This window comes from Betta splendens, chromosome 14, assembly GCF_900634795.4.
Source record: "Betta splendens chromosome 14, fBetSpl5.4, whole genome shotgun sequence".
Taxonomy (NCBI): Eukaryota; Metazoa; Chordata; class Actinopteri; order Anabantiformes; family Osphronemidae; genus Betta; species Betta splendens.
Genome location: NC_040894.2, coordinates 11,721,348 through 11,742,201, shown reverse-complemented (window position 1 = coordinate 11,742,201; position 20,854 = coordinate 11,721,348). Strand labels below are relative to the sequence as shown.

The following is a 20,854-nucleotide window of genomic DNA, read 5'->3' as shown; positions in this document are numbered from 1 at the left end:
GTTTTACTGTGTTAGTATGTCACTTCCAGCCCAAAGAAGACAGAGAGAATCTGTATTTAATTTCATAAAATATAAGGAAATGTTAGTCCCTGCAAATTAAACATATCCTTATACTCCCTAGGTTGCCGAATTTTGTTTTAGACATAAAAAAAAAACATTTAATCAGCCAATTAATCAAAATTACCATAGTATTTGCTTAGTGTGAACAACAACCCCTAATACTCATCTGGATAATTAGAGTGTGCTAAAATCTATAAATGAGGCGATCAGCTGTTAAAAGCTGTCTGGTTCAATTGTCTGGTCAGATGTACTTCACTTGATGTGTGTGCTGTGATGTTTCAGAGGGTGAATAAATAAAAGTGAACCATTTGAATCTTTTTGAGCCTATATGAAAAGACAAGAGTAACATTTAATACTGTCTCTGCCCTTTGTTTGAACAAAGCCTAGGGCTAATCTCAACCTCAGCGGACCTGGAATCCTTGCTGAGTGGCCAAAGGCTATCTTTGATTTTGATACACAAGGTTCGTTCACTGGGCTTCGTGGGTCTTTGAATCCATGGCAACAGCAAAAAGAGGGGTCTGTCTGAGAACATCTTTGGTATCTGCAGAATGGTACTTGTATTCAAAGTCTAAAATATAATTGCTGAATATAGAGACACTCACAATTAAAGATTACTCTCAGCATTCATACACTCTACTATATTGTATATTTGGATATATTTGTATTTTAATGAATATTTACATTGTTAGCCCATAATATCTTTTACTTATAGAATTCTTGGTCATATGATAAATTTTATTAAAATATACTATTTTTTGATAAGTGTGTTAATAAGCGCTGGTTACATTTAATTTTATCATTAGTTATTAGATCGTAGAGTTTCATATTAATGGACTGTAAATCGTTAATTTCCAAAAGAAACGGCACAAAAAACTCCAGGTTGGAATTTAGCTCTCTTGAGCTAAAATCACCAGCTCCGCGTGGCTTGAAAAGCTCGGTACTCATCTTGAGTAAAACAAATTTGTTTTTTCTACTATGTTCTGGAAGTTTCAGCGGACTATATATTGGTCTTCACAGCGCACACACGGGTATAACGTAACTCTGTGGCAGTGGTTACGGATTTTGTACACCCTAACTGGCAACCTGCATGTTGTTCAGAGGGAGGCGCTAGTCCGCACGCAGTAGTTTCTGGAAGGAACCTCATGCTTGCACCATGGAGAAAGTGAGTATCCTACAACTAAGACACATGCGTTTAAAACCCAGTGTAACATATCTGTCTGCTTCGATGTGTTTTTGTTCTTCTCTTGTTGTCGTTGCGGTAATAATTACACACATTAGCACTGGAATAGTTAGCCACTTCTTTACAGTTTAGCTTCTGTCAGACAGCTAGCTGGCTTGTTAGCGGAGTGTCAATCCGGTAGTAGATTTAGCTAACGTATGGTAGCTGTGTGACTTACTGAAATTGATAATGGTACACAGCGCACAACAGCAGTCTACAGTATAGTTAGTCATCTAGCGCCAAACCGTTTAATACTAATAATTTCGCTATCTAGGTTAGGCTACGCTTAGTTGGTTATTAGTTTAGTCATTTGTAGTTATGAGTGAAGCTAATTATTGATTCTAGCTTAGCTCTTGCATGACAAGGTTAAGTTAGCTAAGCGTTAGTGTGGCTAACTTATCAGCAATATTAACACAAATCCTAATGTTCTTAACAGTTGCTTTGTGACTGACGGCATGATGGTAATAGATCACTGCAGTTGTTGGCGCATCGAAACAAAGCGATTTGCTAACTCCTAGCAAATCACCGGCAAAACACCCTGATAAGTAGCTAGAGTTAACTCTCCAAATCAGCGAATCGACGCCAACTTGGCCACTAACATTAACCCTTAATGTGGACGTTGTCATTGATAAAGTAGCTTAGGAGACCGGCGGCTTGAACTGCGGCAGTTGTCTAGTAGCACATGCTGGGATATTTTTGGCTCAGCGTTGTCCTCGCTAGCCTGCTCAGACCGGAGGATCATTCTAGATGCACACGCTTCCGTCATGACTACTGGTCGTAATTTGTTAAAAGTGCCGCGGATTCTCGAACGTTCTGCAGCGGTGCACTTTGTAAATAGTTTGGGTTGATTATACATTTTTAAACAGTTACTGGAAAAGTAGAGGAATATCTGTAATTCCTGACTTGACCAGTGTGTCAAACGTCACAGACAGATGTTCTGCTCCTTTGTTATTTATCGATACCTGCTTATTATTCATGAAACTTCTGTGACGTTGATCTTCTAATAGTCTTCCTGTCATGTGTGTTGATACACATACATTTACATTGTTGTCCATCTCAAATTCAGTGTTTACTAGTAGAATCCTGAATATGCAGTAACTAAAAAAACAACAACATATTTCTGCCTTACTGCTGAACTGTCTGACATCAACAGCTAAGTGGACAATTTCCTTTTTTAGTGGTCCCAAATAACAGCTGCAAAACATGTTTCTCCTTAGTCAGCTCTATATTGGAAATTTTCCTTGAACCTTTTTTGAAGAATGATGTCAAAAATGAGCAGTTGTGTTTTTACTTAATTGTATCATCCTTTTTTTTAATAGGTTTCAGGATTGAAAGATCAGGGCAACAAGGCTTTGAGTGCTGGAAATATTGACGAAGCTATTCGTTGCTACACCGAGGCTTTGGCTCTTGACCCTTCTAACCATGTCCTGTTCAGTAACCGCTCAGCAGCCTATGCCAAGAAAGGCAGTTATGAGAATGCTCTCCAGGATGCCTGCCAGACCATCAAGATCAAGCCTGACTGGGGCAAGGTAAGAGGTCATTTATTTTGCCAGCATTTAATTGATATAATAAATTGATATAATAAATAAGAGATGCTGAAAAGGCAATCTACTCTCTCTTGGACAACCAGGGATACTCTCGAAAAGCTGCAGCGCTGGAATTTTTAGGTCGACTGGAAGATGCTAAAGCAACTTACCAAGAGGGGATCCGGCAAGAGCCAAACAATCAACAGCTCAAAGAGGGTTTACAGAACATTGAAGCTCGACTAGCTGGTATGTTTAGGATATAGCTTCTCTATTGTCATAAACGCAAAATCCTAGTTATTGTGTTCAAGATGGGAATAGGATATTTACTTGTGTTTTGACAATTGTCTAGAATGGGTTGCAGATATCGTATGACTAGAATAGAGTGGGATGGGTGGAACTGTAATTACTGTCACCAAATAAATTATACATTGTTTTTTTTCTCTAAACCAGAGAATTTAATGATGAACCCCTTCGCCTTGCCCAACTTGTATCAGAAGCTGGAAAGTGATTCTCGGACCCGTGAGCTCTTGGCAGATCCCAGCTACAGAGAATTGCTGGAGCAGCTTAGAAAAAAACCATCAGAGCTTGGCACGTATGTGCATTGCCATACATTTTTCAATTATTTTTTTTGATACAAGCCTGGACGAAAAGCTAGAGCAAATGATTGTGTAAATCAGATGTAATGTTTTTGAAGGAAATGTTTTTTTGTGTGTACTCTAAGTTTAAAAATATTTATTTTAATGGCATTGCAGGAAATTGCAGGATCCCAGAGTGATGACCACACTATCTGTGCTGCTGGGACTGAACCTCTCTGAGATGGAGGAAGAAGAGGAGGTCACTCCTTCTCCTCCCCCCAAGCCCAAAGAGACTCAGCCACCACCTCCCAAAGAGGAAGACCTTCCGGAAAACAAGATAATGGTAAATCAATTATCATATTTTTTTTTCCAATTGAAACTTTTTTTTTAATTTTGCATCTGGATAAATTATAATGCAATATGAAAATGATAAGAAATCTTACTACAGTAATATTTTTACAGGCCTTGAAGGAAAAAGAACTTGGGAATGCCGCATATAAAAATAAGGACTTTGAAGCAGCACTGAAACACTATGAACAAGCAATAAAACATGACCCCACCAACATGACTTACATTTCCAATCAAGCAGGTAATTATTCTCAAAAGCAGTTAGCACCATCATATGTAAATAATCACAGACATTTCATAATATTCCACGTGAATAGGTTTAGCTTTGGCTGGTTTTACTGTGTAAAATGTTAGAATAGAAGAATTTTCCGGATCAACTTTTTAGTATATATAAAGAAAGGTTGTGCATTTCTTGGTATGTTTACTACAAATATAGTGAAATCTCATGCTTGTGTAACATGTGATCATATTATGCTTTCAGCTGTGTATTTTGAAAAAGGAGAATATGAAAAGTGCAGAGAGCTGTGCGAGAAGGCAATTGAAGTTGGGAGAGAGAATCGTGAAGACTACAGACAAATTGCAAAGTGAGTATTATGATTTCATGATTTCTAACATTTCCTTAATGTTTTTTTTTTTTAAACTACAGACATTTTTCTTTTTACTGTCTGGAAACAACTGTGAAGTATTTTTCTTCCCCCCCCCCCCCCCCCCCCCCCCCCCTTCGTGTCACATTTCTTCATGTTTGCTGTGAGACAATAGACACGTGGTATAGAAGAACCACCAGATGGCAGTGTCTTTCTGTTGCTACAAACGATGTCTATAAAGTGATGTGCTTTTATACAGACCTCTGTCAGTAGACAGGTTGTAAGCAACCTCTTCATATCGGTTATGTTCGTTACCAAAGCTAGTAAACGAAAGCTCCAAGATGCATAGTAAACATAGACATTTAAGATAAGCAAAAGTCTAAAGGCTTTTATAAAATGCTGTAGACTTGTATTTGAAAACTCACTTCACTAAATGCGTTTTCAGTTTTGCCCTGTGGAAAAGGCTCAGTATCAGATGTAATTTGTTTAATTTTCTACTGTTTCATAGAGCCTTGGCTAGGATTGGCAACTCATACTTCAAGCAGGAACAATACAAAGAAGCAATTCAGTATTTCAACAAGAGTTTGACGGAGCACCGTACTCCTGACGTCTTGAAGAAGTGCCAGCAGGTACTGTGATACTCACATCAGTATTTCAGTATGATAAACACACTTCCCTTCAATTAGGGATGCATGTGATAGATATTGACAATTGCATTTCTACTATGTTCATACAGGCTGAAAAGATACTGAAGGAGCAAGAGAAACTAGCCTACATTAACCCAGAATTAGCCCTGGAAGAGAAGACCAAGGGCAACGATGCCTTCCAGAAAGGTGTGTGTAATAGCGCCTGTACTTCCTTAAGTTTAGTGTCTTCTCTCTTGAACTTTTGGATAAAAATTATATTTTGCCTTTGCAGGAGACTACCCCTTAGCCATGAAACATTACACAGAGGCCATTAAGAGAAATCCCGGCGATGCCAAACTCTTCAGTAACAGAGCTGCCTGCTACACAAAACTGCTGGAGTTCCAACTTGCCCTGAAGGTACACTTCATCCTATTAGACACATCCATGAATCAGCTTCTACGATAAAGCTGGGGATTTACTTGTTGTTAATTAAGTGGTCGTTGGTGTGTGCTTTTAGAAATTAATGCTATGTAGGGATGTATAAAGAATTTACCCAGCCTACCTTTCCATTTTTTTGCATTATTACTTTTTTCTCCCCAGGACTGTGAAGAGTGCATCAAACTTGAGCCTACATTTAGTAAGTGGGAAATGTTTTCTGTCTTTTTGTAATTGTAATTAAATTGTGTTTACATCCAGGACAAATCATTGTTGTCCTACAAGTATTTTAACATATCTGTCCATAGTTAAGGGCTACACACGCAAAGGAGCTGCATTGGAGGCCATGAAAGATTATTCAAAAGCTATGGATGCGTATCAGAAGGCTCTGGAGCTGGACTCTTCCTCAAAGGTATTCATCAAGTTTTCAAAAGAAGAAGAAAAGAAAAATACTCCTTTACTGTAACTTTTTAAAGATGCCATACTTTAAGAAATATTTAAGTTCTAACCTAACTTGACATCACACACGAGTGAGCACAGACCAACATTGTGCACAGGTCCAACTGTGCTTTTATACCTAGAGGCTTTCCTAGAGACCTAGAGAGTTCATTTTATCAAGCTTAAATTTTATATATATATATATATATATATATATATATATATATATATATCACAAAGACTTTGCACAATTAATTTGTTATTATTATTATTAAATGTGTCTTAACCTTGTGGTTTTTTGTTTTTAACATTTTAAAGGAATCTTGTTGAAATCTGTACTCTCTACAGTTTTTAAGTATGTATTTATTAAAGTGAATCTGAACTACAAAAATGATGACACCATTTGTCCTCCAACTTTAGGAAGCCACAGAAGGCTTGCAGCGCTGTATGGTCAGTCAGGCCATGAGGAACGACAGCCCTGAAGAAGTAAAGAAAAGGGCCATGGCTGATCCTGAGGTGCAGCAGATCATGTCTGACCCAGCCATGCGCATGATCCTTGAGCAAATGCAAAAGGATCCTCAGGCACTTAGCGAGTAAGTTAGTTTATAACTTTTTTTATTTATTTATTTTTTTTGCATGTAGTAGAATCTTTGGCTAATAAGCCAACTGATTTTTTTTTCCTCTTAATTTACAGCCACTTAAAGAATCCAGTTATTGCTCAGAAGATACAGAAACTCATTGATGTCGGACTCATAGCCATTCGTTGATGAGACAAGACAGATGTGTAAAGAACATCCCAAGACCACAGTGGAACAACATGAAAATTTCACCAAAATATTACATCTTCTCTTCTTGCCTTTAGAGTATGTTTGTCCTAAGTCTCACTCAGATATTGTTTTTTTTCTTTGTTATTTTCACAACTTTTTACATTGTATCTAAGAACGTAACTTGTCTGGAGAAGTTAAGTGCTCCATAAATCTTTTTCTGCAAAAAAAGAGCAACAAAAACATGTGTACAAATAATTAAAAACATCCAAAAATGCCATGCAGCAGAATTAAGTGTTTTAAAGGATGAGTCCACCTTGGAGCAAGTCACATATTCTTTACATTATAGTTTTAAAAGGAAAGGAAACCAGTACACATCACTTAAAATGAAAATTGCAAATCACGTCACAAATTGTAATTGTCAACATTGATCACGGTTCATAATGCATCTTTAAGGCTTGACTAAAAACACTGCTTTAAAGTTGACGTGTCACGTTTTTTCCTCCTTTTTTTTCGATCTCCAACACCAGGTGCTACCCATGAGCCACTCGCATCACAATTTATATTTATTATTTGAAATCTAAAGTGTGTCCTTGTGTACAGGATGAATGTAGACCAGTAAGTAGTTCAGATCTTTTGCCTTAAAGACTTATTTTAGCTGGATCACCATCACTGTATCATTGAAGTTATAAGATATGTAAAAGTCAGGCTTTTGTTGGTATGCATTCCTTTTTCTAGTGAAAAGGAAAATAAGGAAAACATTAAAGCTTACAACATAAACAGTATCATCAAGGCCATCAGTTATGGTCCCACAAAGACCTTTTGAATGCTATGTAGAATTTAGCCAGTAAAACTGTTGACAGTTAGTGTAGAATAGATTATGTTGGCTGGCTTCAGGTGCAAAACATAAACATTTATTAAATATTTGAAGGAAATTTAATGTGATGTTTAAAGGGTGGGTTTATCCTTCCAAATTCACAAAGACTGGTAGAGTACATTAATTGGGGTCACGGTGATGTCACTAAAAATTGCGTGTGATTGTTCTATGTTTAAAACAACTGAAGCCATAGTTCTTCATGGTTACATACGATGTTTGAAGGAAGCACGGCTGTTGTTAAGATGCACTGTGCCAGCCTTTTCATGTTTTAATATGTCCTGTATTCTGTTGACTGTACACGTGGTGGACAGGTTCTGTTTTTTTTGTTTTTCAAAAGAAATACAGATGATGTAGTGACCGTTATGTCACACATAGTTTCTAATAACTTAGGGTTAGAAAACAGCTGTCTTTTTGTCCTATGTTTTTCAAGGGCCAGTCAAAAGCTGTTCCTTTTTATTACCTTTTGTTTTCATATTGCCATATTGAAATTATTGTATTAGGAATTAGGTAAATATACTTATAAGTAATCATAAACAAGACATGACTAACACTCCCAGGAAGTATAACATATTATTGAAACGCAGGTGTACTGTGAAATATACAGCATCCAAATATATTTTAAAGGTCAGCAATGTTTTTTGTCCAAGCAACAACAATGGATAGTAGCAGACTTGCATCTTATAGTAGATGGATTTTTAGTTTATTAGAATTTATTAGCTTTAATTACATACACTAATTAGTAGTTGTATTCACATCATTACTTATATTAGTTTAGCCAAAGGATTTGCTCTTGTTAAGAAATTAAAAGTTAGATTTAACTTTTCTACAATTTCATAAATGCGTATCTGTAGAAGGTGCTCTGCAGCTGTGATTATATTAATGTAAACGTAAACGCGTACTGTCAGACGAATAGTTGACAGGTTGCATATTATGCTGTAAAGACACGACGTTACTTCAAATATCGACAAACTCCGTTTTTTTTAAATCACTCCTCAAGCAGCGTCGCTCCGCCCTCATCCTGGAGTCATGTGACTGACCGTCGCCCAGGTTGTGTCGAAAGCATCCTGGCGTTAGCAGTTAGCTAGCTGTTGACTAAAATGCAAAGTGAGATGTAAATATTTTCATCATGGCTGAATCAATAAGTCGATTATAGAGGAGACAACGAAGATAAGGATGTACCTAAATTGCCCATTTTAACACGATCCGATAACTGGTATCTGTACAGGCCAATTAAAATAGCTAAGTAGACATTAGCACTAGCTTACGTTCAAACTTTGACGGGCAGCTGTAGTAATTCTCTTGCTAACGTTAGCTGTTTGCAAATGTACCACCACCGTAGCGGCTAGCTAGGTAACTTGTCTAGTTGTAGCAGCTACATTAAGCTCTTTACACACTGACTAATGACGCGGTGCTCTGAGCAGCCGTTTGTGTAAAACTAGCTTTACCGTCATTCATAAGTAACGTAGTAAGAGTCGGCTTGTGAATATAAATAATGGCTGATATTGTTTTTGTGTTAATGCTGACGATTGTCACCTAACTAGTTGGTTACTTAGTTGGTTACTAGTAAATCACTTTACTAGTTGGTTGAGCGACTAACGTTACTTAAAACGTTGCATCTTGACTCCAGCTAATGGTGAAGCACAGTTATCAGTGAAGTGAGAAGCTTCATCTTTCCCGATCTATTTCGTCCCGTCTCATGAGCTAAATAATGCAGAAAACAGGATGTCAAACGCCTCGGGATTAACGGCCACAGCAGCATTGTGTACAAAACACAGCTGTCCAGTCATTTCCATAATCCCTGCCTTCTTTACAATGCAGCCATGCTAGCGTTAGTTCGTTGCTGAGCGCGTAGTGTGGTATTTTGTTTGATCCAACACTTTCCTCACCACGTCAACGTAAAACCTTCGTATAGGTTTTAGTGTACCTTACTTTAAGTTATGTCTGGGGACGCATCTGATAGCAGCGATGACTCCGACGCAACAAATGAACGGGCCTGCACTGTTAAGCATCAAATCACCAATGGTAAGTAAAGTACAGTGTAATCAATGATGTTTGTGTCGCTCTGTCTAACCAGAAACCCTCTAAAACGGATTCATTACATTTTCATATAATAGATACATACAATATTGTAAAAACTTTATTTTGAAAAGTTTATTCTGAAAAGACATTTTCTAAATTTCTACCAATAGTCGTAGAAAATACACTGAAACTCACATAACGCATTAGCTGCTGCTTGTCTTCCTTAAAGAGACAAATGGTTGAAGATGGTTGTATAACTGGTTATAACACAACTAATAATAATCTCCCTGCATATTTAAGAGATTTCAATCCTATTGTAAGTGTTGTTTTTTTAAAACAGTGACACTTATGTTTGCTGGGTAGGAAAACTGGACATATACTGTTTTGACTGTAGTATTTTTTGTGTTTCACTAGCAAACTTCACAGGGCACACTGAAAGAGTTGGCATGGAGAACTTTGAGCTACTCAAAGTCCTGGGAACTGGAGGTAGGAAGCTACATGGAATGTGAAGTATAAGAAACATAGATACAGGTTTTGGAAATAAAGCAAATGTTTTTGTGTTTCTTCAGCTTATGGAAAAGTGTTTTTAGTCAGGAAGAACAGCGGCCATGATGTGGGCCAGCTATATGCTATGAAGGTGAGTATACAAATATATAGAAACTCAATCATGAAACATTTCTTTCACAAAACTTTTACTCTATGGTAATGTTATTTCAAATACTATCCATAGGTGTTGAAGAAAGCAGCTATAGTTCAAAAGGCAAAGACAACAGAACATACCCGCACCGAGAGGCAGGTGTTAGAGCACATCCGCCAGTCTCCGTTCCTGGTCACCCTGCACTATGCCTTTCAGACGCAAAGCAAGCTGCATCTAATTCTGGGTGAGTGGTGGGACACTAAACTGATGAAATGTTCTCTGGATTTCGCATTTGTGTGATTTTTGTATTTGGTCTCCACAATCTGCAGACTATGTGAGTGGCGGGGAGATGTTCACCCACCTGTACCAGCGAGATCACTTTTCTGAGGAGGCAGTACGGATTTATATTGGAGAAATCATCCTGGCACTGGAGCACCTGCACAAGGTGGTTCCCACTCTTTATAGTTGTATATACATGCAGTGTGGACACAAAGTTTATACAGAGTATGCAGCCACACAATGCAATGCGTTATAGGCGTTGCATTATCAAGGAGTTGGCAAATTTGCAGCATTTCATAATCATGGGGCAACATTATTTTAAGTTCAGAAGTCAGGCAAGTCTTACTTCTTTAGTCTTTTTATGTTGCTTTATGTTTCCACTTTTCCACGTGTTTCTACAGCTTGGGATTGTGTACAGAGACATCAAATTAGAAAACATTCTTCTAGACAGCGACGGCCATGTGGTGCTGACAGATTTTGGACTCAGTAAAGAGTTTCTGGAGGAAGAGGTATTTAAAATATACAAACACCTGATGTAATGTGTAATTATAAACAACATGCATCCACAATCACATGTCTTGTTCTACCCCTTTTACTATAGTACTTTATCTCCCTTTCCCCTGATTACAGAAAGAAAGAACCTACTCGTTTTGTGGCACTATTGAGTACATGGCCCCTGAAATCATCAGGGGGAAGACCGGCCATGGCAAGGTAAATGTAGGAGAGCAACCAAAGAACGAGATGTTGTTACACCTAAACACGTCACCGTATAGTCTTAATAATCAGATGTTTCAAAAAGGACATTATTTTTACTTAGTAAATAATCTGTTGCTATCACAGGAGACACTCTATAATAATGTTTTTTAACTTCCACCCCTTCAGTGTGTAGATTGGTGGAGCCTTGGCATCCTGATGTTTGAGCTACTGACAGGAGCATCTCCTTTTACCCTGGAGGGAGAGAGAAACTCCCAAAGTGAGGTGTCAAAGTGAGTGCAGTCTGTCTCCTAAATTCATATTTTTTTCTCCAAATTCAGCGATGTCTTGTAGATATTACTTAGCTTACAGTCAGATCATTATGCACGTAACCTGAGTTTCATTTTAAAGTTTGTCTGTTTCTTATTTGCTCTCCTTCACTCAGACGTATTCTGCGCTGTGATCCACCATTCCCCTCCATGATCGGATCCACTGCTCAGGACCTGCTGAAGAAGCTGTTAGTGAAAGATCCTCATAAGAGGCTGGGCTCTGGACCGCGAGGGGCTGAAGACATCAAAGCACATAACTTCTTCAAGGTTTTATTAGCCCCAACTACAGTTTGCTTAGCTGTATTAATTAATTATTACTGATCCATTCTTCCTTCTGTCTGCATTTGCTCACCAACAGGGACTGAACTGGTCTGACTTGGCACAGAAGAAGGTGCCAAGTCCATTCAAGCCAGAGTTGAAGAATGAACTTGACGTGGGCAACTTTGCTGAGGAGTTCACTGGGATGGAGCCTGTGTACTCTCCAGCGAGCACGCCTCCAAGCACAGACCGCCTGTTCCAGGTCAGTTCTCGCTGTCTCTTGACCCTGGACTTTAAAATTTAACATTTAACTTTAAAAACATTTTCCTCTGTGTAAAGTGAATCACGTTACTGTACTAATTGTTTGTGCTTTTGTTTAGGGTTACTCTTTCATTGCTCCCTCCATCCTCTTCAATAAGAACGCGGTCATGGGAGATTTTGTTGAAACCCAGATTGGCGCTGATCGACCAGGTTCAGCCTCTGTTCAGCGCAGTGCAATGTTAGAGGTATGGATGCTACACCAGGGTGTAAACCGCTTGTGGTTATGATTAAACATGCTATCCTTGTTCTTTAATTAACAGCAGAGGTTTAGTCCTGCTCTGGTTTCCATGACTGCTTTTCAAAAAAATTGACCTTTGTCTTTTCAACCCATAAGTAAACCTGTGTTTAAGACTGCTCCGTACTGTTTACCTGGACAGACATGAATGAAAAGAAACTTTTTTTAGCTCAGTTTATACATGTACAGTATATTCAAAACTAAACCAAAGTAGCCCAGTAGTTCAGATACTTTCCTGTCATATAAATTTATATTATTATAGTATTGATTTAAGATATTAAGAATATCTGATCAGATTGTCCAGCTGATGTTTCTTTACATCTAACTGTTTCATTGCATATTGTCATGTACAACCAGGTCTGGGTGAAGCACAGTTTGTGACTCTCACTTTCTATCTTTCCTTCTTTGTTCAGGAATCACAGTTCTTTCACCACTATGAGCTGTATCTGCATGGACCACCTCTAGGAGAGGGTAGTTTCTCTGTGTGCAGAAAATGCAAACACAAGCAAAATGGCCATGAGTATGCAGTCAAGATCGTGAGCCGCAGGTGATGCTACTGCAGTAAATTGCCCAATTAACAGCTCTGAGGCTTGACTGTACTTTAACAAATGAATCTGTATCACATCACATCATACCGTATGACAGCATCGTTAATGTTGGCCGGTGCTGTTATTTGTGTTAGAATGGAGGCAAACAGTCAGAGGGAGATTGCTGCTTTGAGGCAATGTGAGGGCCACCCCAACATCGTCAAGCTGCATGAAGTGTATACTGATCAGGTACAACAGAAGCAATCAGAGAATGAATATTTACTGTATATTAAGTTACTGTTAAATAATAAGAAACATGTTGTGTCAAAGATGTAATGCTACATGTCAGGAAATGAATGACCTCAAACTTTGTCTTTGCACTCAGTTTCACACATATCTTGTGATGGAGCTTCTGCGAGGTGGAGAGTTGCTGGAGAGGATCAAGAAGAAGAAACTCTTCGGTGAGGCAGAGGCCAGCCAGTTGTTACAGAGCCTGGTCTCCGCCGTCAGCTTCATGCACGAGGCTGGAGTCGTGCACAGAGACCTCAAACCAGAGGTGAGCTGTGACTTAATGGCGTATTAATGATTTATGAGTTCTTCTGAAATGATAAAGAACCTCTCACAAACTCATCAGTGGCTTGTACACACACACACACACACACACACACACACACACACACACACACACACACACACACTGCCGGTTTTATGAAGCCGTTCATCACCATGACATTCATAATTCTTCTGTAGCAAACATTTTAAATTAGCAATGCAATTCAAAAAATTTAAATTAAACTTGCTAGAGAAGTTAGATGTTGGGAAGAAAACCATGGTTGGTGACATTATTGGCTTCAGTAAAGAGAACAGAAGCCAACGAGAACAGAGTGAAGTTCTAATTGTCTAGTATTTTGCCACTTTGAACCGCATGTGTCCTGTACATCCCTGGGATGTCATACATATACAGGCTGAATACAGTGATGAGCAGCCGGTCTAATGTGTGTAGATGCCGGCGTTCTCATCTTACAGCATTGTTTTCACGCGACTTAATTGAGGTAAACACGGTGGACAACTGTGTGAAATGTGTCCGTGCTGCTGTGCGGCACTTTTCAGAATGAAAGCTGCAGATTTATCACACGTACCCTGCTGTCGTCCGATAGCTGTGGGATTTAATTAACTGAAGGAAAAGCCTTTCATATAGTATAAAGCGGCTGTGAATGACAGATACAGGTAGGAATCGGCCATTAACTTTGAATTCACACAGCGCGTAATGTTTCACTGTGGCGCCTGTCAGAATCACATAAACTTTTAATGTGATGCCTATGCAAATGAGTCTGTTTAGTGGAGAGTTTGATTAAAACTGTTTATCCGCATTACTTTATGAACATCTTGTTTGAAGAATCAGCACATGTTGAGTCATGGTCCTATTAGTGACAGAAAAATAGTTCTCCTCCAAGAATTACATGCACGAGCTAGTACATAATTTGATGTCAGAAACGTGCCAGCTCAGTGCTCAGTAACATTCATTGCTGAACATCAACAGCCTCAAATGGAACAAAGAAAACTAACAGTACTTTGTGCTTGTTTACTTTGCAGAACGTGCTGTTTGCAGATGAGGGCGAGGACTCGGTGCTGAAAGTAATAGATTTTGGGTTTGCCCGCCTGTGCCCCGCTGGCAGTGCCCCCCTGCAGACGCCTTGCTTCACTCTGCAGTACGCGGCGCCTGAGCTGTTTGAAAGCGCCGGATACGACAAAGCCTGTGATCTCTGGAGTCTTGGGGTCATCCTGGTGATTGAAACTTAAATTAAGCGATTCCGTGGCGTCGGTCTGCTTTGAATGAGTATTAATGACGTGTTTGTTTTCACCAGTACACCATGCTGTCCGGCCAAGTGCCGTTTCAGAGTGAGCAGCGTGGGGTGACGTCGTCATTCGCTTCTGATATCATGCAAAAAATAAAAGAAGGAGATTTCTCACTTGATGGAGATGCCTGGAAAGGTGTATCGGACGACGCCAAAGAGCTTGTTAAAGGTATAGGCTCACTAGTTGTTAGGTGTTGCAGTTGGCTCACTGCTGGCTTCGTCTTCATCATATTCTTTTCTTTTGTTTGTGCTCTTTTCACTTCGTCTCTCTATAATTTAAGGCCTGTTGACAGTGGACCCTGAGAGGCGTCTGAAACTCTCAGACCTGAAGGAGAACAGCTGGCTACAGGGTGGAGCATCCATGTCCACCACCCCTTTGTGCACCCCAGATGTGCTTGAGTCCAGTGGTCCTACTGTTCGCACCTATGTCAACGCCACTTACAAGGTACTGGCAATGTGTACCACTTTTTTTTACGTTCCCTTTTGAGGTAATTGTATTCAATTTGTACAAATCCCGTCTCTTAACAGGCTTTCAACCTTGGTAAGAGAGAAGGCTTCTTTCTGAAAAGTGTCGACAATGCTCCCCTTGCAAAACGACGGAAGCTGAAGATGACAAGTACAGGCGTAGAGACACGGTGGAGCTCGTCCTCTTCTTCCTCCTCTTCCTCCACTTCCTCCTCTGCCTCTGCAACAGCATCCAAAGCACAGCCAAAGCAAACTGTGGCCCCAAAGCAGAGCTAACCAAGACGGCAGCGGAGAGAACGTGGGAATGTGAAGTGGCATGTGCTTATACTGGCAACATGAAATCCTCCAGGGTTGATAGAGTTCCAAAACCTCCTCCTCCCAAACACAAAAAGACTGGTTTAACTTAGTAAGATTTCAATACACCATCCCCAAAACCAAACCTGTGTTTTCCTTGAACGGATGGAGGGAGAGATGATAGTGTTTAGTTTGGCATCTTTGCATCATACAGAAGTCAGTGGCCTTTAAAAGGATTACTTATTCAGTATTTACTGGTGATATCACACACTAAAAGTATTGGAAAATTGACACATTTACCTATTTTCACTGTGGGTAAGAACTAGTGCCTGGCTATTTAGGGAAAAAGGGAAAAAAGGAGCCATAAAGTACAAGCCATATATACAACAAAGCAGTGAATCTGAAATTTGAGCCGCTGTGAATACACACAAAGTTGCACATCGCAAAAAAACAGTCCTTCCAGCAATTTGAAGACCTAAGCTCTGATTTATATGTAGGTGCAGGCATATATCGATTGGCAACAAAACAAAAGCAAATGTGCGATTGGTTCAAGATGTTTTGGTTTTTTGATTCGGTTGGAAATCGATCCGTCTATTTGCACTATCTGCAGGGAATGCGACTCATCGCTCTGTCAAACGAGCAGATAAACGCTTGTGTGTTTTATCCCAGAGATTCCATAGGGAAAGCTACACTGTAGTGGGAATCTTCAGCATTTGACGCAGGTTTAACGAGGTGTAGATCTTAGGTCCAAACGGTGCTGCCTTTGCAGAGCGCCAGTACACTACCAACTTTAGATGGCTTTAAATACGTGTTCTCAGCATCGGTTTGACTTGACGTGGTCCCAGCACTAACTAATTGTCCAACTGTAACACCTGTAAAAAAAAAAAAAGAGTTAAAGGCACAGGAGCAGCCACGATAACACAATGCGATTCTTCTTGTTATACTTGCTGTAAATGACTCCCATTACTGTGGCGGTCTGAGGAAGTTTAGCATGCTCATCCATACAGATGAACTATAGGAATGTTTTTCTATATCTTGTTGTCTTGGGCTTATCGGGGAAATGTCAGCCAGAATGATTGTCACGCTACCGAGTGCCGCTCTAGTGTTTGCATGTTGATCGGAGTGAAATCCATTTAGATGATTTTGCGTCCCCGTCGCCTGGGGCCTGTGAATTTTTAAAGGGTATTACTGTTTTGTCGGCCCATCAGACCAGCACTATACGCGGCTGCCACGAATACAATCTGATTTGATACAGTAAAGTATTTTTGCTCAGGTTGCTGCCGCCTGAGCTGTAAAGATCACACACTTGTCTTTTTACAGAAGTAGTTTTGAAACGTTGTATAGCTTTGCAATTCAAGTTCTATTGCAGACACTTAATCATGACTTTAAAGCGACTCTTTCTAGAGCGTCCTGCGAGATCCGTGTAAATATTCATCTTTGATCAAGAGCAAAAAAAAACCCAGATGGTTGTAATGATTTAAATTTGGCAAATGTTTTATTGGTAATTAAGTCTTTTGATGTAATTCTGTTTTTCTGTGACTCTTTTTTACTTGTTGCACACTCAGTTGATCAGTTAAACGCATTTCAGCTTTAAAGGAGCTTTCACTGATATTTATTACATGGAATTGATTTTAATGCTGTCGTAATAGGATTCTGATCATTTGGCTCTTGTCTGTCGTGTGGCTGTGAGAGCACGTGTGGCCCTGGGAGATTGGTTATATTTGTATTTTCGTGCCAGATGAAGCATTATTGTTAGTTACTGTATTATTTTCTTTGCCGCCTTTGTCTGATTAATGGTTACTGGTTGTTTGTGTTTGAACATTTTTACTTAAACTGTGCTTTTATTTGGTGTTGATATTTTTGGATGTTGTAAATGATATTTTTCTTTACTGGTTTGCCGAGATGCACTGTCGTTGATGTTGTAACTGGCAATTTATCTTTGACACCAAGAATTTTTTGGTTGGTGCAAAATAAACATTACTTTTAATTAGACGGCTCACTGTTTTCTCTTCATGCTTCATTGTTGAAATGACTGTAGTCTCATTAGTTCGGGCACTGTTTGCAGCAATTACACAAAGAACCAGATTCATTAATACTGATGGTTATTATTCCTGGTCATACTTGGTACTCAATGCAAACGGCAAATTAGACTTAGTCATTTTGAAGGAAGGAAAGGGCAAAAGTTCTCATTAAAATTCATTAACATTTAAAGTTTTCTGTTGGTCAGACTGTCTGGCACAACAAAATGAAACCGAATGTTAATGAAGTTATTACACTATGCAGATTCAGACCCTTATAACTGTTAAACCTTTATTTGAAAAACCTTGGCACTGTTAGACTGGCAGCCCTCCACATTGCTTTGGCTTTTGTTCCCTCTGAGCCTCAAGTAAATCTGTGCTGCTTTACAATGGCATATCGAACATTATAATTACTCTGCTCTCCACATTTTTTTCCACTCTTTCAAGTTTCTTACTTTACACGTTATTAAACCAAAAATCATTTTCGCTCCTTTGCATTTCATTCAATAATTTGAACACACAGGTTTTCTTAGAGTCATGGTGTGTTGTTCATGTATTAGACCAGTAGGGGGCTGTTGTGTGCCGTTCTCTGAGAGTCATGTTTGATTTACTTTCTACTCTACTCAGACCAGGGCTGCTCTTTCTCTCCAATCACGCCCCTTCGCACGGACACGCCCCTTGCGTTAAGCCACACCCACTTCCAGCTCACCTGTGCCTTTTTTTCTGCCTCTATACATCTGCATATATACAGTTCTGTATAGAGTATATGCCTCATCTTAACCATTTTGCCCTTGCTGGTTTAACTGGCTTTACTTTATTCATATTTCAAAACCTAGAACAGAAGTCAAACTGCCGACTATGAATTCTGTATCATGTAAGTCTTTGTATTGAATTGTATGTTTTTGTATTCAAGCCATGTTCATGTTCATGCCTGACATGGTAAGTGTTCTCTAGTTTTCTAATCAAGTGCGTGACTTTCAATGTTCATGCTCAGGGAGCAGGAGGGATTTAAGAACAATTTTCTCATTCATGGATTAATTACTGATTTTGGTTCTGAACTGGCTGTGGAGAAGAGCTTCATAGATTTACTTCAGAACTCTGGAAATGTTTGTAACCATGATGCCTTGCGGCTGGCGGCCAGTTTAAGGAGCTGAGCTTTTCCATTTATTCAGTTTTTGGTGTTTTGTATTTTGGTTTGTGTATTTTTATTAAAATAATCCATTTGGTGTCTTCTTGGTTCCCCTTGGGTCCAAAAAAACATGCAAACAAAATAACACCCTTGACCTTGAGTAATGAAAGGCTAATAATATGGTATTGCATTGCAGTGCAGTTTGCACACCACTTATTTACTTGTAAAGAAGTTGTATAAGATATAAAGCTTTTAGCTCTCAAAAAATGTACTGTTGAGCAATTCCTCAAGTTGTTTCACTACAGTATTCTGCAACAGGTTACTGCACAATAGTTGTTCTTGTCACTAAGAAACAGTTAATACTTTCAGCTAGAGAAAAAGTTAATGCTGGCAGACTAACAGTGACAGTGCTGACATATGGAGGTTCAACAGAATGTTCGCTATCATTTTATTTTAAAAGTCTAAGATATTAGGACTATTGGTCACACTAGAGTGGCGTCAAGGGGTCATCATGGCTGTTGAATTCTTATTTGTTGAGGGCATAAATCTATGCAACAAACTTCATGTTAGTCTATCCAATAACTGTTGTTATGTTTCTGCCAAAGCGCTGGATTGACGGAGCCACACTGACGCCTCCAGAGGCACAATATGCGATATTACATCGGCGGTGGTGATGCATGTGATAACACAAAAGCAAGAAGAAACCAATAAAACTGATTGGCATGCTTTGTAGGCTGCTCATTGATTGCTGGCAGCAGATAAACCCCCTGCTGAGCCTGAGGGCTAATCAAACTCTTCGCTTCAGATATTCTACAGGCTGTGTGCTGCTGTTATTGGCGCCACATCGCTCACAAACAGCTGCACTTTCTGAAGGGCAGGACTTCAGTCACGCCGTGAGGATGCCAGTGTTTACTCCTAAAAATCACACTTTCAGAAGGGACAAGAAGTGAAGCCAACCAACCATTAGCACTATTACCAGCTGTATTTAGACTTTGTAAGATGTGAGTTATGAATTAAAATCTGAAGTCTTTTATTAGCTTCTCTGTGGCCGTCTGCATAGTTCTTGCTATGTTGTGTCTGTGATCCATTTCCATATTAATTATGGAAGAATGGCTGCTCTCGTACAGCTGTCTGGTCTAAGCTTTATGTCGAGAACTATAAAGAGTTTCAACTGATGAGAATACTTAATGAAATATTTAACAGGCATTGACATTAAATTATATGACTCGTTATGATATATATGCCACAATTAGCCAGCTGATTAGTTTGATGAACTCTGACGCTGTCTATGGTCCTGAACACTGCACCATAAATTCCACACCACCGGGGGTCAGTAGGGTGCTTGGCACCGAGCAACGCAAGCAAGAGCCACAAGAAGCAGCTGAAAAGGGATGGATAGCATGAATATAATGTGTCACTGAGTCATTAATCAAATGAGTCGTGGAGTGGATGATTTGCATAGAATAGATGTAATATATTGAGCATGACAAAGACGGATCTGGATGGAACAGTTGTTCAAAATCATCAATTATAATTTGGACAGATTGGAAGTGGCCCAAAAACAGATACAGAAACAGATTCATAGGTCATATGGTGGAGAAAGCGTGTGTGTATATGAGGTTGTTAAACATAATGCAAGTTAAAAATGGAGAGAAATGACGGCAAGTAGAATTGGCCCATTTTTGTTTTTGTTTGTGGTCAGGAGAGCAGCGCTGAAGGATATTGTGTATAGCTCAACAGGGCGGAGTGGAATCGTCCAGCAGATATATGCTGTAGTTGAAAAACGTCAGATTGAGCTGCTAACTTTTTCTCACTTGGGGGAATATCTCGACGGATCAGTTACGTTTTTGATCCAAGTTCATATGCAGACTTCCTAAATTACCACCACCAGCCTGGATGCTGGAAATATCAGCAGTGCTCTCTTTAGACTTCTCTTCATAAAGGTCCAGCACATGCCCCCTTTGCCAAACCACCCAACTTTGATCTGAAGTCCAAAGTCCGCTTCTCTGGAGTCCTACTGTATATATGCAGCCTCGTCATATGCATCCTTCTCTTTTTAGGAGAGGTGCATCCTGGGATAGATGTAGGACTGCATCACAGCTCCTCTTTTGGTTTTTGCTGTAGAAGAGAGTTCTAGGAATGTTTTTCACATTACAGTAAAGATTTTCTTTCGCACTTTCTTCCTGAACAGGTGCATTCTGGGATGTTTATTTCTTTTGTGTTTCTTTTGTGTCTAGGCCTCAAGTGAACCACTGAAGCTTTCTTCTCTTCAGACAGGATGCTTTGTCCATCTTCAAGAAGAAACCTGAATATTTCACGAAGTAAGAAAAAAACTGAAGGGA

The 20,854-nt window shown here is 39.4% G+C and overlaps 2 protein-coding genes across 3 annotated transcripts; both read left to right on the top strand.

Moving 5' to 3' along the window:
* The first annotated feature begins 1,065 nt into the window (after window positions 1–1,065).
* Window positions 1,066–7,061, top strand: stip1 (stress-induced phosphoprotein 1). The gene is made up of 14 exons (XM_029173468.2): window positions 1,066–1,222; window positions 2,599–2,808; window positions 2,910–3,051; window positions 3,256–3,397; window positions 3,558–3,723; window positions 3,843–3,969; window positions 4,210–4,312; window positions 4,821–4,941; window positions 5,049–5,145; window positions 5,231–5,355; window positions 5,539–5,575; window positions 5,682–5,785; window positions 6,232–6,404; window positions 6,506–7,061. Exons 1-14 carry the CDS (start codon window positions 1,214–1,216, stop codon window positions 6,576–6,578), a joined length of 1,629 nt encoding a protein of 542 aa, XP_029029301.1. The 5' UTR covers window positions 1,066–1,213; the 3' UTR covers window positions 6,579–7,061.
* A 1,264-nt stretch (window positions 7,062–8,325) lies between these two features.
* rps6ka4 (ribosomal protein S6 kinase, polypeptide 4) lies at window positions 8,326–17,355 on the top strand. 2 transcript variants are annotated; one of them, XM_055502084.1, is made up of 19 exons: window positions 8,439–8,556; window positions 9,365–9,474; window positions 9,886–9,957; window positions 10,041–10,108; window positions 10,202–10,352; window positions 10,438–10,553; window positions 10,789–10,896; window positions 11,018–11,098; window positions 11,270–11,373; window positions 11,526–11,676; window positions 11,768–11,929; window positions 12,048–12,173; window positions 12,637–12,770; window positions 12,906–12,999; window positions 13,136–13,306; window positions 14,344–14,535; window positions 14,616–14,775; window positions 14,888–15,051; window positions 15,135–17,355. In XM_055502084.1, exons 2-19 carry the CDS (start codon window positions 9,390–9,392, stop codon window positions 15,345–15,347), a joined length of 2,352 nt encoding a protein of 783 aa, XP_055358059.1. In that variant the 5' UTR covers window positions 8,439–8,556; window positions 9,365–9,389; the 3' UTR covers window positions 15,348–17,355. The 2 variants fall into 2 exon arrangements, with proteins under 2 accessions (XP_029029300.1, XP_055358059.1); XM_029173467.3 differs by having other exon boundaries at window positions 8,326–9,474.
* The last annotated feature ends 3,499 nt before the right edge of the window (window positions 17,356–20,854 follow it).